Genomic DNA, 21,114 nt, shown 5'->3' on the forward strand with positions numbered 1-21,114 from the left:
TTTGACTCTCTATCCTGATTGGACGAAAGGCTGGGTCCCACAGCCAAAAACGAAACCTAAGGTTTTTTGAGTGAAATCACTGAATATACCTTTAAGGCCCAATTAACTTAACCATATAATTCGCATGTTTAATCAGTTTCCATTGAGGTTCAATCATCCAGAAGATAAAGGCATATAATAACATCAGTGCGTTAAAATGTGATCTAAAAGCACGCTGACCAACCTTGTTTTGAATTCTTATTCTGTTTCGAACGACACCAACGAAAATCTAGAATCGGGTTATATTTTCGTTTTAAATACCTATTTCTAAGTTTTTAATGAACAATTTCCAAACAGTATTCAGAAAACGAACCATATTATATGTTTTAATTTAACATTTATATATTTGACAAACAGTTTTTAGAACACCAAACCGTATTCTGAATACTGTTTCAGATACGAAATTAGAATTCAAATGGCCGTAAAATACACGGACCCTTTTCCACCACTGCGGCCATCTGCAGCACCATGCTGGGCATCAGCAGCACCACAGGTGAACCTGATCAATCTAATCAGCCACTGATGGATAAAAAGGGTCTTATTTGTTTACAAACTAATGTCCAGTGGTCAAGGTCTCATATTCTCCTGAACTTTGACCCAGGCCGGATTCATAATTGTCACCTTATGCTCCAGATCATCATTTTACTCTTAACCTACTGCCTGTGGTTCTCCTTATCATCTATAATGTCATGTCATTCATATGTTTATGGTCAAAATATGTTTTCATCTGTCCCATTTAATATCTTGTTGACTCCTTATTCAGTCCCCATGTTCCTTATTCAGTCTCCATGGGGTCTTCCTCCAGCTATACAAACTTCCAATACTGTAGGCGCTGTTTTTAATTCAACATGCAGCTGCTGTGTTATCAGTCTAGTTTGACCTTGGCCAGTTGGCCTAGTAACTTGGTACAGGGAAAGAAGTTATCTACAGGTTGCCTCGCAACGCCTGCCTAGGCGCTGCCGCTCTCCAGGCCTCAATGGGCATCAATGACTGAACCAAGGAAGATGAACTCTGCGTCGCTACGCCATCCTCATCATCTAGGCGTTGGACTAATGAGGGACAGCCAACACTGGTTTTGTCATCTGACATTGCGGACATGAAACATCTCCAGCCAATGAACATTATATCAACAAATCTGACGGGATCTGCAGTATTTAGCATGGAACAAATACTGTGAAGTTCAGTTCAGCTTCGGGTTCTTTTTGGAATCAACAATTGATTCAACAATATTCTAAATGATATTGATGTAAATATATTCTGAACCATGTAGCACATTCTCTATGTAAATTGACTTTACCGACTAAAATAATTGTTAAACCTTAAGCTCTCTCCGAAACTTATTTCATCCTGCCTCCAAATCATTTTTTAAGGTATGTTTCTATTTTTGGTACAGTGATTGTCATTTAAAGGGCTAATCACTCATTTTTAAGGTACAGCACGGTATTTAATTGGTCTCCCAGCTGGGTTATTTGAAGTTATAGATTTACAATATGTTTTACAAATTATACAGTCCTTGCTTTCATTATAAAAGATGGATCCCATTTAAATGTATCCATCAGCCACAAACACACAGTGCTTTCATGGTGGCTTGTAAAACTTTAATCGTTTATTATAGAGAATTGCCTGTCTTTGAACTTGAAGAACTTGCAGCAGCGAGGTAGGCAGCTAAGCCTGCTATGTTGTTTATGTATTATTATGTTTATTCTAGCGTCTGTGAGTGATAATATGAGTGCGTGATTATTGTGTTGTGTTTGAACAGCTTGGGTGATGACGTTCACTTGACTGAATCCACCAAACAGCGGCGGCAGCGCGGCGTATTTCCTGGAGGTAAAATAACACAACTTGGTCAGAGCTTTTGTGTCCACTGACTGAGGAGCACCATCAACGCTCATCGCTACCATGTTGATGCCAGTGATCAAGTTACACAGAATAGGCCTAGGTATGTCTAAACGTGGGGTCCGGGAGGAGTCTTTGAGGAGGGGCATTTTAATTTATGAAAAATAATTTATTGTAATTGTGTAATTGGAAGTGATGCCAAATACTATACCATACCAGACACAAACAACGTTTGAGAACTGCTGTTTTAGAAGGAATTTAGGAATATAGCAGGGGTTTTAATTCAACCCTTTTCATTTCAAGGCCCATTATTTATTTGGCATCTGAGCCACGGACCACCATTTGATGAGATTTAGCCTCTCAGACCCAAAACTAAAGAATATTTAGTTGTTGGGTATTTTGTCCACAATTCCATGCTGTTGGCAAACGTTGATTAAAAATAAAAAATAAAACTACATTATCTAATTGTGTAGACTTCTTAGTTCTTATAAATGAAGTAATGCAGATGTTTAACAACAATGTAACTCTTGAGAGCGTAAAATGAAGTATGGGTCCATTTGGTCCAAATGTACCCATACGGGTCCATTTGGAGATCTAGCATACAACATTGATGCATGCTAGATGTAAGCAAGATGTAAGTGTCATGGCTGCCCCGATGCATTTCCAATGGAAGTCACATGGTTTCATACAACATTTTGGACTACAAGCTGTTGTATGGCTTTCGGCTGTGTTTCGACTGCCCCTCATACAACACAGATGTTGTGTCAAACCATGTGACTCCCATTGGAAATGCATTGCAAGCTTGCATCAGCTATACATCTCATACAACAAGCATTCATCAGTCTGTACATAGCGCGCCACAGAGTGGTACGCTATGAACTTGTAGGTCTGCTATTTTTGAAAAATAGTTAAAATGTGCCTCAAATCTTTCAGAAAATTGTCATGATTTAGATTTTTTTATTTATTTCGACGTCAGGCCTGAAAGGGTTAAATATCTAGAACGGTCCATTTTGTTACCAACTCTGCATCATTTAGCTGGAACACGTGGAACCCCCTCAAGGATCACTGGTGGTCCCGGGACCACTGGTTGAAAACCACTGAGCTATAGGATGCTCATTAGCTGACAAAACAAACGTACGCTCATGATACCATGAATAAATTGCTAGAGTTGTCCCGATACCATTTTATTTAGACAGAGTACGCGAAGGAAGGCCTACAAGTACTTCACTTTTAGTACTCGCCGAGTACCGATACGAGTACTTTATTTTTCTGGGAGTAACCACTTATTTTACCCCCTCTTCTCATAGATGCAGATGGATCTCTGATCTACACTTGTCAATTGTCATTTATGCTCGTAGATCGGCTGTTTTTGGCGATTTGCTGCAGTGTTGGGTCAGACTTGCGGTCGTTGCATTTTATTTATTTATTTGACAGGGACAAAGCTCATTAATCAACATGTCAGTTTTCACTTCAATGTAAATGGGTCAGAGTTAGTCAAAGCTAAATTTCATCTGTAGTCCCTGGGCAAGCTCTTAAAAATGAATGATAAAATAAAAAGTGTAGGGTGCCTGCACACAACACCATGCGTTGATGCCATGAGTGCAAGCACCCAACACCACGTCCATACAAAAACACAGTACAATACAGATAAAAGAAAGACAGAGTGTGTACTGTGTATTGTGACAGTGTAACATGGTTAATAGTGCTTCCACTTGCCCAGGCATTATATTGTATTGTGATCCAGTGTTCTGTGACTTTAAGAGTTCAGGCGGTTGCCTTTAAGGAAATTACGTAACCTACCGCACTTCCTATTTCATATTGGCTTTGAAAGCGGTAGGTTGTGTTTATTTTGTTCTGCAGATTATTTACATATATGTACCCAAAGTTGTTAAGACACATACTGTGTTTTCATGGTACTGCATCTGCTTTATTTCCAGCAAATGTAATGTGGAAAACATACGTCAGAGCAGAGCAGTGATTGCCTCATTGTCTTTTGTACAGAATAAATCTACTCACTGCTGAGATCCTGGTCTAGGGTGCTTCATATAACACAACGCAAGATCACGTCTGTTACACCAGCACGCAACACCATGCTTTGATGCCATGTGTGCATATGTGAAACCACCCAACACTATGTCCATACACAAACGCAATACAATACAGGAACAGATCAACATGGTACATGGGGACAGAACAACACTTCAACAGTGAAGTGAGAAATGACACCGGTGATGAATCCTAAATAGTGCTGATAGTTACTCATGATTACAGATTTGAATTGTTTTTAGCCACCTCTTCAGGTTGAATTTGAAGGTCAAATAGTTGGAAGTCTCTCTCACTACTGTGGGGAGACTGTTCCAGTGATGGGAGGCTCTAACAGAGAAGATTGTTTTACCAAACACACTGTCTGATTGCTGATTGGCACTTCACAGTGCCCTCTTGTAGTTGCCCTTGTTGCAGCCTCGTTCAGCCTAGTGTCAATTGGATGTTTTGGTACTCGGGTCAAAGTATCGGAGTCGGTACTGAGTACTTGAGGGTGATATCGGCCCAAGTAACCGATACCATTATCGGTGTCGGTCGGGACAACTCTATAAATTGCATAATAAATAAAAGGCAGAGACCCTGCAGTCCAGAGCTTATTTGTTGCAAATGAAATGACTACGGTGTATATAAATGCATGTCATTTTACATATTTATAATTCCTCTGTTATTGTTTTGTATTCTCAGATAACTTTTCGGCACCTATTAATAGGAAATCTTGCTAGGTTTAACCTAGGGTTGACAATTTCTAAACGGTATTCCGAAAACGAACCATATTCTATGTTTTAATTTACCATTTATATATTTGACAAACAGTTTTCAGAACACCAAACCGTATTCTGAATACTGTTTGTCAAATACGAAATTAGAATTCAAATGGCCGTAAAATACACGGACACCTTTTCCACCACTACTGCTATCTGCAGCACCATGCTGGGCATCAGCAGCACCACAGGTGAACCTGATCAATCTAATCAGCCACTGGCCTTTTAGCCACAAAAAAACACACAGCCACAGGTGATGAGGTGACACGCACCGCTCGACGCACGGTGCTTTCATGGTGGCTTGTAAAACTTAAATCGTTTATTATACAGAATTGCCTGTCTTTGAAGAACTTGCAGCAGCGAGGTAGGCAGCCAAGCCTGCTATGTTGTTTATGTATTATGTTTATTCTGGCGTCTGTGAGTGATAATATGAGTGTGTGATTATTGTGTTGTGTTTGAACAGCTTGGGTGATGACGTTCACTTGAATGAATCCACCAAACAGTGGTGGCGTATTTCTTGGAGGCAAAATAACAACTTGGTCTGAGCTTTGGTGTCCACTGACTGAAGAGCACCTTTTCTTCTGAGGAGCACCATCAACGCTCATCGCTACCATGTTGATGCCAGTGATCAAGTTACACAGAATAAGCCTAGGTACAGTATGTCTAAACGTGGTGTCCGGGAGGAGTCTTTGAGGAGGGGCATTTTAATTTATGAAAAATAATTTATTGTAATTGTGTATTTGGAAGTGATGCCAAATACTATACCATACCAGACACAAACAACGTTTGAGAACTGCTGTTTTAGAAGGAATTTAGGAATATAGCAGGGGTTTTAATTCAACCCTTTTCATTTCAAGGCCCATTATTTATTTGGCATCTGGGCCACCATTTGATGAGATTTAGCCTCTCGGGCCCAAAACTAAAGAATATTTTGTTGTTGGGTATTTTGTCCACAATTCCATGCAGTTGGCAAACGTTGATTAAAAATAAAACTACATTATCTAATTGTGTAGACTTCTTAGTTCTTATAAATTAAGTAATGCAGATGTTTAACAATAATGTAACTCTTGAGAGCATAAAATGAAGTATGGGTCCAAATGTACCCATATGGTTCCGTTTCATTTTACGATCTCAAGAGTTAGGCCTCACTCACACCTTTCGATCTAGCATACAACATTGATGCATGCTAGATGTAAGCAAGATGTAAGTGTCATGGCCGCCCCGATGCATTTCCAATGGAAGTCACATGGTTTCATACAACATTTTGGACTACAAGCTGTTGTATGGCTTTCGGCTGTGTTTCGACTGCCCCCCTCATACAACACAGATGTTGTGTCAAACCATGTGACTCCCATTGGAAATGCATTGCGAGCTTGCATCAGCTATACATCTCATACAACAAGCATACATCAGTCTGTTGTAAAGGTGTGACCGTGTGAGCAGTGATGGGCAAGCTACTTGGAAAATGTAGTAAGCTACACTACCAGTTACTCTCTATTAAATATAGCTCAACTACAACGAAGCTATCCCCAGATAATTGTAGCAAGCTACACTATAAGCTACATGGCAAAAGTAGCTAGCTACATGGACACTACTTTTAAAAAATATATTTTTTATCAACTTAATGATCAAGTTTCCACCGAACAAATAGCCTAATAGGCAGGCAAAAATGCTGAGTTTGATTGTTTATTAAAAAACAAACAGGAAACAAGCCCTCTGTCTGGCTTTTGGTGTCAACTTTTTCACATTTACTTGTATTAATGTACCTTGCGGTGTCAGGAGCCGGCTGATTCATGTGTTCAGTGTTGGGAAAGTTCTTTTTTTTATTAACTATAGTTCAGTTCACAGTTAAAACATTTTAAAGGAACTAATTCAGTTCATAATTCAACATTTTGAACTAAAGTTCATGGTTCCAAAAAATTAACGATTTTAGTTATTATTATTATTATTTTTTTTTATTATTATTATTGCCACAGCCTAGCCATTTGCACACCAGCTGAGAGACATAATTTAGACTAGAGAATGCTAGTCTCTCAAGACAGACTGTTGCCTCGATAGGCACTGTTTTACCGAATATTTGAGGATGGGATACTCAGATTGAGAGAATGCTGACAGGCACTTAAATGAGATGTTAATGTCCTGTAGGTAGACTTAGAAATAAAACTAGTGTTGACTAATCAATACAAGTGGCTCTTATTTTGATGGGGCAGTTTCTGCACAAGAAGTCCGTTTGACTTGTAAACGATGAATGAGCTGTCAAAGTACTATAGTTGCTAAACCACGTTAGCGATCAAATTTTTCAATATGAAAACTTTCACTTAGACAATAATGTAGGTTACACACGCTGGAATTTAAAATAAAATCCCCCACAAAACTTTATTTAACAGTCAATTTGTAACTTATAGCTTTTGTTGAAAGCTACGTCACTACTTGGGTCTAAAAATAGCTACACTACAAAAAACGCTACTTGGTTCAAAAGTAGTGAAGCTACCATCAAGCTACTGATAAATGTAGTTAAGCTATGTAGCTTCGCTACTTGTAGCTAGCTACTGCCCAACACTGCGTGTGAGTGAGGCCTTAACCCATTTTGGTGTTTTAAACATGTTATAATTTAGCTATTGAAAAATAGCAGATCTACAACCTCATAGCGCGTCACCGAGTGGTGCGCTATGAACTTGTAGGTCTGCTATTTTTCAAATCTTTCAGAAAATTGTCATGATTTAGAAAACTTTATTTATTTATTTCGACGTCAGGCCTGAAAGGGTTAAATATCTAGAACGGTCCATTTTTTTTTACCAACTCTGCATTTAGCTGGGGACCATGTGGAACCCCCTCAAGGACCACTGGTGGTCCCGGGACCACTGGTTGAAAACCACTGAGCTAACTGCTAACTGCTGATTTAGAATGAATTTGTAGTGAAATACCTTTCAGCTAGGATGCTCATTAGCTGACAAAACAAACTTACGTGTACAGTATAATACCATGAATAAATTGCATAATAATTAAAAGGCAGAGACCCAGAGATTGTTGCAAATGAAATGACTATAGAAATGTCATTTTACATATTTATAATTAATCTGTTATTGTTTTGTTTTCTCAGATAACTCATCGGCACCGCCCCCAGTGAAACCAAAACATCCATCTCGTGGTCAACGCAGGAAGAGCTTCAGCGCATGTTCTGACCCGCAAACGCACCCGAGAATTCACACTGGAGAAGAGAAGTGCAGCCATACTGGAGAGAGGCCTTACAGCTGTGATCAGTGTAGTAAAAGCTTCCGTTATGAGAAAAACCTTGTAGTGCACAACAGAATACACACGGGGGAGAAACCCTTTGCCTGCGATCAATGTGGGAAGAGTTTTTGTCAAATGGGACATTTAAAGAGCCATCAGCGCATCCATACTGGAGAGAGGCCTTACAGCTGTGATCAGTGTGGTAAAGGTTTTGCGGCCAGTAGTACATTAAAGACTCATCTGCTACTCCATACTGGAGAGAAGCCTTACGGCTGTGATCAGTGTGGTAAAGGTTTTTGTCAGCCGGTACATTTAAAGAGCCATCAGCGCATCCATACTGGAGAGAGGCCTTACAGCTGTGATCAGTGTGGTAAAGGTTTTTGTCAGCCGGCACAATTAAAGAGCCATCAGCGCATCCATACTGGAGAGAGGCCTTACAGCTGTGATCAGTGTGGTAAAGGTTTTGCGGCCAGTAGTACATTAAAGACTCATCTGCTACTCCATACTGGAGAGAAGCCTTACGGCTGTGATCAGTGCAGCAGTAGTTTCCGTACTTCAGGTAAATTATTGCTTCATAAGCGCATCCATACCGGAGAGAAGCCTTACGCTTGTGGCCAGTGTGAGAAAAGATTCACCAATAGGACTTGTCTTGAGAGACACCAGATGGTACACATTGACACTGCAGTGAAGCATTACCCCTGCGAGCACTGTTGCAGGGGCTTTCGTTCTGCACAGGCATTAAAGTATCATCTGCTCATCCATACTGGAGAAAGGCCCCACTGCTGTGAACGATGTGGGAAAAGCTTCAAAATAATGTCTGACCTCAAATCACACCAGAAGAGTCATACTACAGAGAAGACTTACCTCTGTAAACAATGTGGGAAAAGTTACAAGTACTCAAAAGATTTGAAGTGGCATATGCGCAGCCATAATGGAGAGAAGCCTTAAAGACATCAGATAGGTTATCATACTGCAGAGAGGCATGTGACCAGTGTGAGAAAAGCTTCTAAATAATATCTGACCCCAAATCACACTTCAGAGAAGCCTTTTATACTTTTATACCTTTTATACCTTTTATACTGCAATAATATGAATGATTCAGGAACATTATTGGAGAGAAGCCTTATGGCTGTGGCAGTCTGGGGGAAATTCACTTATTTTTTTTCCCTGTGACCAATGTGGTGAGAGTTTAATTACTGCAAATAATTTGGATCCATCCATACGACCTGGTAGCCAAGCGGTTAGGGAGCATACCACATGCTACCAAAATGCTACGATAAGCAAATCCCCAGTTCCATTTCTGGCCAGACCATTTTGTTTTGGCCAGACCAAAAATAATACCCGCCCCATTGCAGCAATTACTGATCTCGCCTAGTGTCCCTCCGTCAAAATAAGCACCGTTGAGGGATGCATTTTTCGTTCAAGTCACACATTTTGCATGTTTTATTTTTCTGTTCTTATAATGCCTTTTCTTTAGTATTCCTGACTGTACAGAAGGGCAAGTGACATTTATTTGTTTGTTTTATTTTGGAAATGTAACTAGAGATGCATCTCGTTTCCAAGGGGTTTGGAAGTAATGCATTATGTCCATGTTTGTAGTTAGTTGTACACATTGCTGTTCAAAAATAAAAGCATTTAATCACATTAATCTTCTTGATGATAAGTGGTCATTTAATATCAAAGGCAAACTCGATGTAGAAAACTATCATGAATCCTGTACAGCAGGGGTAGGCAGCTTAAGTTTGTCCTTGGGCCAGTATCTCTCCAGGACTTTATATGAGGGGCAGCACGAAATATTTGACATTTAAAAGAAATTGAGGAATATCTCAATTTAAATTAACATAAGACTGCTTTCACACACCCCGCCAGCTGCTCTCCCTTCATGTCACTCTCAACATGGAGTATCAGTAGGCCTTTATTACAATAAGTATAATAAACCTCCTTTAGGTGGGGATAGTTTCTCTATTTGGACATAATAGCCTGCATAATCGGTCTGATGTATAACAAAATGGATATATAGAAAAATAAGAAATCTCAAATTAACCGAGCACATACCCCTATGTTCTGATATATATGCTGTTAAATGACGTCTTGCCTGCTTGTGAGACTAGTATGCATAATGTTCTATAGGTCTACCTGTTAAAGGACAAACTTAAGTTTTTTTCTTCAACCAAGGTTCATGCTTTAGGACGGTTGTTATTAGAGATAGTAAACGATGAGTGTTAAAAAAAATTCATTTGCTGCTTTCTTTCGTTTTAGGGATTTTAGCTGTTTTTGACAGGGGGGCGGGGGCATTCGAGCATGGGGCTGCAGCAACACTGCCTGAATTGAATTGAAATTGACTGTGGCTGGCCTGGCCTGAGTTTAGGAGAGTTTTTTTTTTTGCTGCGCACTTAAGCGCTGCGCTGGTTGTGGCTGGCTGGCCTGGATCAGGGAATAGTCCCGGTCCTCCCGACGGCCAAACCAGGCCTGGTCAAACCCACAACACGCTGTCAGGCGGTATTTGCAGCCTATATGTGCCCAGACAGCTACACCAGCCGTCCAGACCTGCTATTCAGATTTGATGAAAACATTAGGAATTCAATCAGACGTAGCGATGTCATCCGCTCCAGACCGGTTCACACCAGACACAACTATGACAAAACATGAATAAAATGGGTCACAACATGTTAACTCCTGCAGCTCGCTGCCTGAGACTGTACATACTAGTCAACGCCAAACGGTAGGCTTCAATGAGACTCATATATGGTAGAGCCTGGAGTCTCTCAGAGCATTCACGGTCACCCAACTAACACCCAGAGCAATCTACAGACTAAAAACCCAACCACAAAGTGAAGTACCAAAACCAAACAATCCAGCTAGCACGGTCAGGACCCGGACGAATTAGTGACGTCTTGATTGTTGCCAGATCAAGTCAAATCAAGACTAGTCAGATCTACCCGATCTACCCGAAATCTACCCGATCTACCCGAATATCACCTGATTTCAACCAACATAAATTCTGCCCACTAAGACGGACGTCCCTGGATGAATCAGAGAGAGTCTGATCGAGGCCAGATCAACTTAGGTCATATCACTGGTCAGATCTGGTCCAGAATAAGGGACCAGATAATTTAAACTGGTGAAGACGTCCTGGAAATTACGTAAAGATCATTTGATTGATTGATTGAAATATTTATTAACAGTTTGTAGAATTTACAGTACATTTTAAGCACAAACTCAATACAAAGACTGTTAACTGTGAGTGGACGACCCAATTAAGCATTACACTTGTTTACAACAGGGTCCACATTGTTCAATTCATCAAAAATCATCCATATGGGCTGTGATCTGGCTTAGTCCTGAATGTCACCGGAGTCACCAGAGGTCATGATGTCATCATGATGTCATTTGGCTTGCTGGGAAGCTACCATATACCGTACATATAGCCTACTATTAGAAAATGCAAAGGAACATAGAGGTGAAGCTTTCCAAGATTCCACCCAGTCCAATCACTTCAAGACCAGTTCCTAGAAAAAGTCTTCCAAGACAACAGTGAGAGCGCAAACAGTTCATGTAGAAATCCTCAATAATATATTTGACCTTACAACCTCATGAGATGTGAGAGAGATACGTGCATGTTGTGGATCAATAAATCGGTAAATTGTACAACCCTTATTTCGACCACCAAGAATTTGGTTCAAATCCGATTGGGCTTTTTCTGCCTTTATTGATAGAGACTGACAGCAAATGGGGAGAGAGAGATGTGGAGTGACACACAGCAGGTTCACCGGGATCGGGGGAGTCAAACGTGCCTCAACTTCCATCCAAATTGTTTTTGGAAAATAATGAGGACTCCTGGAGGATGGAATTAAGAGACTAAAGAATCAAAAATAAATATTAAAAATAAATGAAAACAGTAAATGATAAAACAAGCCCCCTCACGTATTGGAAGGAAAATATCAGTCACCAGAAAAACTACCTGGGTGTTTTTGATGAATCTATCATGGTTAAAATGACACGATATGTCAGCCTGTGGTAGGCTACTTCTAAATTGCAGTATTGCTACTTTTACTTACCTTTTCCACCACTGCTGCTATCTGCAGCACCTTCCCCCCTCCCCAGATTTGCATTCTGCCTGAGCAGAATGAAATGTTGTCCAGCAGGGGGAGTGGGTTTACCCCCTAGCGCCATGCTGGGCATCAGCAGCACCACAGGTGAACCTGATCAATCTAATCAGCCCATTGAAAAAAGACAATGGCCTTTTAGCCACAAAAAAACACACACAGCCACAGGTGACACGCACCGACGCACAGTGCTTTCATGGTGGCTTGTAAAACATTAATCGTTTATTATAGAGAATTGCCTGTCTTTGAAGAACTTGCAGCAGCGAGGTAGGCAGCCATGCCTGTTATGTTACATATGTTGCTATGTATTATTATGTTTATTCTAGCGTCTGTGAGTGATAATATGAGTGCCAGTGCGTGATTATTGTGTTGTGTTTGAACAGCTTGGGTGATGACGTTCACTTGAATGAATCAAGCTCATGTTGATGCCAGTGATCAAGTTACACAGAATATTTCAGAAAATTGTCATGATTTAGAAAACTTTATTTATTTATTTCGACGTCAGGCCTGAAAGGGTTAAATATCTAGAACGGTCCATTTTGTTACCAACTCTGCATCATTTAGCTGGGGACCACGTGGAACCCCCTCAAGGACCACTGGTGGTCCCGGGACCACTGGTTGAAAACCACTGAGCTCATTAGCTGACAAAACAAACATACGCTCACCCCTTCTCATAGATGCAGATGGATCTCTGATCTTCAATTGTCATTTATGCTCGTAGATCGGCTGTTTTTGGCCATTTGCTGCAGTGTTGGGTCAGACTTGCGGTCGTTGGGTCAGACGTTGCATTTTATTTATTTGACAGGGACAAAGCTCATTAATCAACATGTCAGTTTTCACTTCAATGTAAATGAGTCAGAGTTAGCCAAAGCTAAATTTCATCTGTAGTCCCTGGGCAAGCTCTTAAGAATGAATGATAACACACACCATGCTTTGATGCCATGTGTGCAACTGTGCATATGTGCAAACACAATACAATACAATACAATTACAGATCAACATGGTACATGGGGACAGAACAACACTTCAACAGTGAAGTGAGAAATGACACCGGTGATTAATACTAAATAGTGCTGATAGTTACTCATGATTACAGATTTGAATTGTTTTTAGCCACCTCTTCAGGTTGAATTTGAAGGTCAAATAGTTGGAAGTCTCTCTCACTTCTGTGGGGAGACTGTTCCAGTGATGGGAGGCTCTAACAGAGAAGACTGTTTTACCAAACACACTAGTATGTCTGATACACTTCACAGTCCCCTCTGGTAGTTGCCCTTGTTGCAGCCTCGTTCAGCCTAGTGTCAATTAGATGTTTTGGTACTTGGGTCAAAGTATCAGAGCCGGTACTGAGTACTTGAGGGTGGTATCGGCCGGAGTAACCGATACCATTATCGGTGTCGGTCGGGACAACTCTATGAATTGCATAATAAATAAAAGAGCTTATTTGTTGCAAATGAAATGACTACGGTGTATATAAATGCATGTCATTTTACATATTTATAATTCCTCTGTTATTGTTTTGTATTCTCAGATAACTTTTCGGCACCGCCACCGCCGGTGAAACCAAATCATCCTGCTCGTGGTCGGTGCGGGAGGAGCTTCGACGCATGTTCTGACCCGCAAACGGTGTGTAACCTGGATTACCACGGAATAGGTATGTCTACAGTTTGATCAGTGTGCCCATATGGTAGATCCGGACCTGTAGAGCAGAGCTTCTCAAAGTGGGGACCGTGCTGAAAGCTTGAACATTTGCTATTTGTTTGCTAAGGTGTTTGAAAAGGTTTTGCTTTTTTTTTTTTTTTTTTTTACCCCCTCATACAAAGCATTTTCAGATGGTGGTCTGCGGCCAAATACATAATACCATTTTGGGGTCCTTGACACGAACAAAGTTTGAGAACTGCTGATTTAGAATTAATTTGTAGTGAAATACCTTTCAGCTAGGATGCTCATTAGCTGACAAAACAAACTTACCCGTACAGTATAATACCATGAATAAATTGCATAATAATTAAAAGGCAGAGACCCAGAGTTTGTTGCAAATGAAATGACTATAAAAATGCATGTCATTTTACATATTTATAATTCATCTGTTATTGTTTTGTTTTCTCGGATAACTCATCGGCACCGCCCCCGGAGAAACCAAAACATCCCTCTCGTGGTCGACGCGGGAAGAGCTTCAGCGCATGTTCTGACCTGCAAACGCACCCGAGAATTCACACTGGAGAAGAGAAGTGCAGCCATACTGGAGAGAGGCCTTACAGCTGTGATCAGTGTAGTAAAAGCTTCCGCCATAAGAGAAATCTTGTAGTGCACAACAGAATACACACAGGGAAGAAACCCTTTGCCTGTGATCAATGTGGTAAGAGTTTTTGTCAGCGGGGACATTTAAAGAGCCATCAGCGCATCCATACTGGAGAGAGGCCTTACAGCTGTGATCAGTGTGGTAAAGGTTTTTGTCAGCCGGGACATTTAAAGAGCCATCAGCGCATCCATACTGGAGAGAGGCCTTACAGCTGTGATCAGTGTGGTAAAGGTTTTTGTCAGCCGGGACATTTAAAGAGCCATCAGCGCATCCATACTGGAGAGAGGCCTTACAGCTGTGATAAGTGTGGTAAAGGTTTTGCAGCCAGTAGTACATTAAAGACTCATCTGCTACTCCATACTGGAGAAAAGCCTTACGGCTGTGATCAGTGCAGCAGTAGTTTCCGTACTTCAGGTAAATTATTGCTTCATACCGGAGAGAAGCCTTACGCTTGTGGCCAGTGTGAGAAAAGATTCACCAATAGGACTAGACACCAGATGGTACACACTGACACTGCAGTGAAGCATTACCCCTGCGAGCACTGGCAGGGGCTTTCGTTCTGCACAGGGATTAAGTATCATCTGCTCATCCATACTAGAGAAAAGCCCCACTGCTGTGGGATGTGGGAAGAGCTTCAAAATAATGTCTGACCTCAAATCACACCAGAAGAGAAGACTTGCCTCTGTAAACTATGTGGGAAAAGTTACAAGTACTCAAAAACTTTGAAGAGGCATATGCGCAGCCATACTGGAGAGAAGCCTTAAAGACATCAGATACTGTAGGTTATCATACTGCAGAGAGGCATGTGACCAGTGTGAGAAAAGCTCAAAATAATATCTGACCCCAAATCACACTTCAGAGAAGCCTTTTATACTTTTATACCTTTTATACTTTTATACATTTTATACTGCAATAATATGAATGATTCAGGAACATTATTGGAGAGAAGCCTTATATCTGTGGCAGTCTGGGGAAAATTCACTTATTTTCCCTGTGACCAAATTTTTAAAGCTCAGCTCAAGACCCACCTCTACAACATTGCTTTTAAATGATCTTTTATTTTTTGTTATTCACGTCCTCACTGTATTGTATTGCTGCTTTTTTTTTTTTTTTTTAATGTCGTTGCCTTAGTTTATCTGTTATCTTTGTACCACTGCCTTCTCCTGATTTGACACTGCGTTATTGTCCTATTGTTTTAACTGCATGCCTGTTTTAATGCTGTTTTGTTTTGCTTTTGTTTTTATTATCTTTTTTGCTCTGTAAAGCACTTTGAGCTACATTTATGTATGAAAGGTGCTATATAAACATAAACATAATATATTATGTGGTGAGTTTAATTACTGCAAATAATTTGGATCCATCCATACGACCTGGTAGCCAAGCGGTTAGGGAGCATACCACATGCTACCAAAATGCTACGATAAGCAAGTCCTCAGTTCCATTTCTGGCCAGACCAAAAATAATACCCGCCCCATTGCAGCAATTACTGATCTCGCCTAGTGTCCCTCCGTCAAAATAAGCGGCGTTGAGGGATGCATTTTTCGTTCAAGTCACACATTTTGCATGTTTTATTTTTCTGTTCTTATAATGCCTTTTCTTTAGTATTCCTGACTGTACAGAAGGGCAAGTGACATCTACATTTGTTTGTTTTATTTTGGAAATTTAACTAGAGATGCAGCATCTCGTTTCCAAGGGGTTTGGGAGTAATGCATTATGTCCATGTTTGTACACATTGCTGTTCAGAAATAAAAGCATTTAATCACATTAATCTTCTTGATAAGTGGTCATTTAATATCAAAGGCCAACTCGAAAACTATCATGAATCCTGTACAGCAGGGGTAGGCAACTTAAGTTTTTCCTTGGGCCAGTATCTCTCCAGGACTATATGAGGGGCAGCACGAAATATTTGACCTTTTAAAAACATTTGAGGAATATCTCAATTTAAATTAACATAAGACTGCTTTCACACACCTGGCCAGCTGCTCTCTCTTTATGTTAGTCTCAAAATGTAGTATCGGTAGGCCTTTATTACAATAAGTATAATAAATCTCCTTTAGGTGGGGATATTTTCTCTATTTGGACATAATAGCCTACATGTGAGACCGTCGGTCTGATATATAACAAAATGGATATAAAGAATTAAGAAATCTCAAGTTAACCGAGCACATACCCCTATGTTCTGAATCTGTTAAATGACGTCTTGCCTGCTTGTGAGACTAGTATGCATAATGTTCTATAGGTCTACCTGTTAAAGGACAACTATCGTTTTTTTTCAACCAAGGTTCATGCTTTAGGTTGTTCTTTCGTTTTAGGGATTTTAGCTGTTTTTGACAGGGGGGCGGGGGCATTCGAGTATGGGGCTGCAGCAACACTGCCTGAATTGAAATTGACTGTGGCTGGCCTCAGTGGCCTGGCCTGAGTTTAGGAGTTTTTTTTGCTGCGCACTTAAGCGCTGCGCTGGTTGTGGCTGGCTGGCCAGACCTGATGCAGGGAATAGTCCCGGTCCTCCCGACGGCCAAACTGGGCCTGGTCAAACCCACAACACGCTGTCAGGCGGTATTTGCAGCCTATATGTGCCCAGACAGCTACGCCAGCCGTCCAGACCTGCTATTCAGATTTGATGAAAACATTAGGAATTCAATCAGTCCCAATCTGATTCAGGATGCCAGTCAGTCTGAACATAGTACATTATTTTGGACAGTGCAAGGCAAGACAGCGCCTCTCGGCACAGTCCATATAGTCAGAAGAGAGAAGCATTTCTTCGGGAATGGCAGCTATTTATAGTTCAACCACATGTCACAGACTGGACAGCCATCTGCTGTAGGGTCTACTCTGTTATACTTTACCCTTTTACTGATTGAGACAATTTTCTTGTGGTAAGCAGCAACTACGTATTTGCACATTGTTAACCACTGTCAACCAGATGTTTGACAGTGGGCATGTTATTATAGGTGACATTTCACCTTGTAGAATCTTATTGTTACAAAATGAAGAGGAAGAACTGCTTATTTCATTGCATGGGAATTAATGAAACTAATATTTAATGTCTAAATGGCTAAAACATCAAGTAGAATATGGTTATTTAGACAAGACCATACAGTATAGTGTGATGGGTGGAGTTATAATCTACTTTTATGTTGGTCTACTCTACACTGTGACTACACATCCAGGATGTAGTGTAGAGTTATTATCGGTTTGTTGTACAGTATTTTGTAAACAGCTTTGCTGAGGACCTAGCTACCTTTTCCTTGAAGTCGAGATAACACAGTCCTCCTATCTGATTGATTGATTGATTGAATACTTTATTAACAGTTTGCAGGAAGAAGAAAAAAAGCAAAGGAAAGTACTGTTCAGTGCAATGTCTGCTAAGAGGATTTAAAAACACAATGGAAACAAAGCCATGCATGGGTGGTCCTTCATATTCAATTCATCAGAATCTCATGCTCTCTCAACTCCTGTGACAACGCTGTTACAATGTGGATCCATTTCCGAGCCATTCATCCCATATTGGATGTCCTCCGGCTCCGATAGTCTTATCACACATTCATTCTCGGTGACAGAACTTTGACCAGGCTGAGGAAAGGCCGTCCTTCACTCCTTCTAGGTTTCTCTTCTCTCTGACTGGTGGAGAATTGCCACGACCACAGAGCCAATCAGCAAGGGGCTGGTTTTTCTTGTGTTTGTGTGGCGGTGATCTATAAGCAGTGAATGAGGACGAGACACACGCAGGAAGGTAAGTCAGTTCAGGCCATGTCTGTTTGAAGTGGGATCAGTTAGGTTTTAGGTAGGGGTGGATGCATATGATTCAGCCGTTTTCATTCATGTATTCATCATTTCTGTTGACAACTTGACACGTATATGTCAAATTGTCACCTTACATTCACTTCTTCAATGTCTGCCACATTGCAACTATTTGCCATAGTTCTTGTGCAGAATAGGGACACCGGAAGTTACGGAATGCATTGGAGTCTATGGGTTCGCGCGCGTCAGTACATGAACCACGTGACCGGGCTGTTTTCTGCCCCCTCAATGTCGCAACTCTGTCTTTTCTCTATGGCTCTGATCAGGCCTAGCCTGGTTATAAGTTAACCACTCCCCCTTGAATACATTCATTCCAAATGCAATGTGATTTCAAGCAAGAGGGATTGGTTCACCAGGGTAGATCAGGCCTAAAACCATGCACAGATTTCGAGTCACGAATCTCACGATAGACGACTGATAGGTTGATGCTGGTTACATGAGACATCATTGGAGCCATGCTGTTCATGGATCCCGAGATCTTCATGATTTGATTTTAGTTTTCCCATACGCATTCATGGTATTCATGGTTTTAGTACACACAAGGACAATTCTATAAATAATAATAATAATAATAATAAAACATAAATTAATTATGTGTTTTCTGTCTTCGTAACGGTAACAGCAGTGTTCTTTTTGGACAGCAGTGACAACATGAAGCGTGTGTGGGCGCTGTTCAAAGCTCACCCCTACATCAGCAATGTGGCGGGATACACCGGCCTGTTCGCCTCCGCTGACCTCATACAGCAGAGCATGCTGGGAGGGAGAAGAACCACGTCGTCGTCGGAGGTGGACTCGGCACAGCTCGGCAACACGGCCGCTATAGACTGGTCCCAGACCGCTAGAGTTGCGCTGGTGGGCTTCTGTTTCCACGCAAACTTCAATTACCACTGGCTGAAGGGCCTGGAGAAGATGATGCCAGGCGGTGGGATCAAGAAGATATCTGGAAAGGTTGTTCTGGACCAACTGGTAGCGGCCCCTGCCACCATCAGTGCCTTCTTCATAGGTGAGTGTATTTAGAAAGGATGGTGTGTGATCATTTGTAGATCTGTTAGATCAGTGGCTCCCAATCCTTTCTGGATCAGGGTCCACTTGAAAGTCTTGAAAGGGTTCGCCAACAGTGGCTGGTGCATGTTGCTGTCGTGTTTTAACTGTATGTTGCACAGACCAACAGTCTGGTGTGACCGACGTTAGGAGGACCCTATAGGCAGGAATCAAACCATATAGTCCTAGAGACCTCTTAGTGACAGTGCCTGCAATTCCAAAGAACACACAAAAGGCAGAGAGAGCCTCCTGTTGGCTCTTGCATAAGAGAGAGGACAATAGCTGGAAGCCTGGATAACTCGGCTAAGACTTGGGCACTGCGGGCTAGCCAGTTGCCTGAGAACAGTGGGAAAACACCCGGACGGCCTTTGTGAATGTGGAAGAGCAGAGACTGTTGTCCACGCCCTATTTGAGTGTGAGAGATACAGGGCAGAAAGAGCCCAACTATGTGAGGAACTAGCCAATATCGGGATACCCACTGTGGAGTACAAGACCCTGTTCAGCCGGGGAAAGGAGCAACATGCTGTGGAGAGGAGCGTCTTAGCCTTCCTCCACAATACAGACCTCTATAAGAGGATATAGAGCACAGAGCGGAGTATCATCATGAACGGTGGAGGGCAGTAATACGCGAAAGAGTCTACACTGCCGGAAATCCCAACAGAAGAAGAAGAAGGAAGCCTGGATGAGAGGGGCAGTATTTTGGCCAATCACTGCTGACCCACCAACTGGAGAGTGTTGTGGTTAAGGGTTGAAACACTCTAAAGTGCTTGACAGAGTCTAACGTAATCGACGCAAGAAGGTTATAGACCACCTGATGACCTCTCTTCCAGGCCAAGGCTTTATCCATTAGAAATGGATGTAAAGGAGCGACTTGGACACTCATGCATGAAGGAAGCATGAGTTCAAGTCCGTTGCTCTCCCCAGGTTGGCGGAGGGTGTGTAGAGCCTAGGATCACATTAGATAATTGACACAGGGGTGAAAAATGGGTTACAAAATCGTGGGATAAAAAAATTAAAAAAAAGAAAATAAATGGATTAATCACATATATCATATTTGATGTATTTACAAACCGATCTGTGTCTTTAAAGGTCTTAGTCTACTAGAAAACAAAGAGGACCCGTTGGAGGACTGGAGAGAGAAATTTTGGACTTCATACACGGTACATCTTAGACTAGTTTAATTTCCACCCAATGAATCACCAACATCTCTATTTATGAATCTATTTCTCTGACATTCTCTCTCTCTCTCTCTGTCTCATCACCGATCTATCCTTTTCCCTCTGTCTCTCTCTGGGACAGACTGGAGTGGTGTTTTGGTCTTCAATGCAGGTATATTTTTATTCAATTTATTTGATAAATACAATAAGACGTTTGGTTGCAGTTACCTCATAGACGGACACACACACACACACACACACACACACACACACACACACACACACACACACACACACACACACACACACACACACACACACACACACACACACACACACACACACACACACACACACACACACACAGACTGAAGAATGTATGTTTCTGATCTATCTAGGCCGTTAACTTCACCCTGGTCCCCCCTGTCGCTCGCACAGTGTTTGCTGGAGGAATCTCCCTGGTGTGGACCATCTACCTGTGCCAGCTCAGGCAGCAGCAGACCCTCAGCAGCAGCGGAACCACTGCAGTCACAGCGAGCTCTCATGTCGATGACATTACACTACAGGCCCATAAGGAATGCAAATAAAAAAATAACGATCTCTCATCATTCAAGTGTGATGTGTGTATGTGGTAGAAGTACGCAAATTGTTTGAGTGGTGCAACCACTCCAAGGAACAGCAATGTCCGTGTTCACCTACCTATGTGTTCACCTACCTATGTGACTATGAGCACCAGTATGACTATTAGTACCAGTAGGGGTGCTGTTGTGCCAGAAACAGAGAGAGAGATAGTGCTGCAC

At 41.5% G+C, this 21,114-nt stretch overlaps 1 protein-coding gene across 1 annotated transcript; it reads left to right on the forward strand.

Moving 5' to 3' along the window:
• Positions 1 to 17,135: 17,135 nt before the first annotated feature.
• On the forward strand, positions 17,136 to 20,901 carry LOC310856609 (mpv17-like protein; the record flags this gene model as incomplete). The annotated part of the gene is made up of 5 exons (XM_083762080.1): positions 17,136 to 17,191; positions 18,758 to 19,119; positions 20,247 to 20,317; positions 20,457 to 20,486; positions 20,713 to 20,901. Exons 2-5 carry the CDS (start codon positions 18,768 to 18,770, stop codon positions 20,899 to 20,901), a joined length of 642 nt encoding a protein of 213 aa, XP_083618206.1. The 5' UTR covers positions 17,136 to 17,191; positions 18,758 to 18,767.
• Between the last annotated feature and the right edge of the window lie 213 nt (positions 20,902 to 21,114).

Source organism: Protomyctophum parallelum (assembly GCF_964188405.1).
Source record: "Protomyctophum parallelum genome assembly, chromosome: 3".
NCBI classification, from domain to species: domain Eukaryota; kingdom Metazoa; phylum Chordata; class Actinopteri; order Myctophiformes; family Myctophidae; genus Protomyctophum; species Protomyctophum parallelum.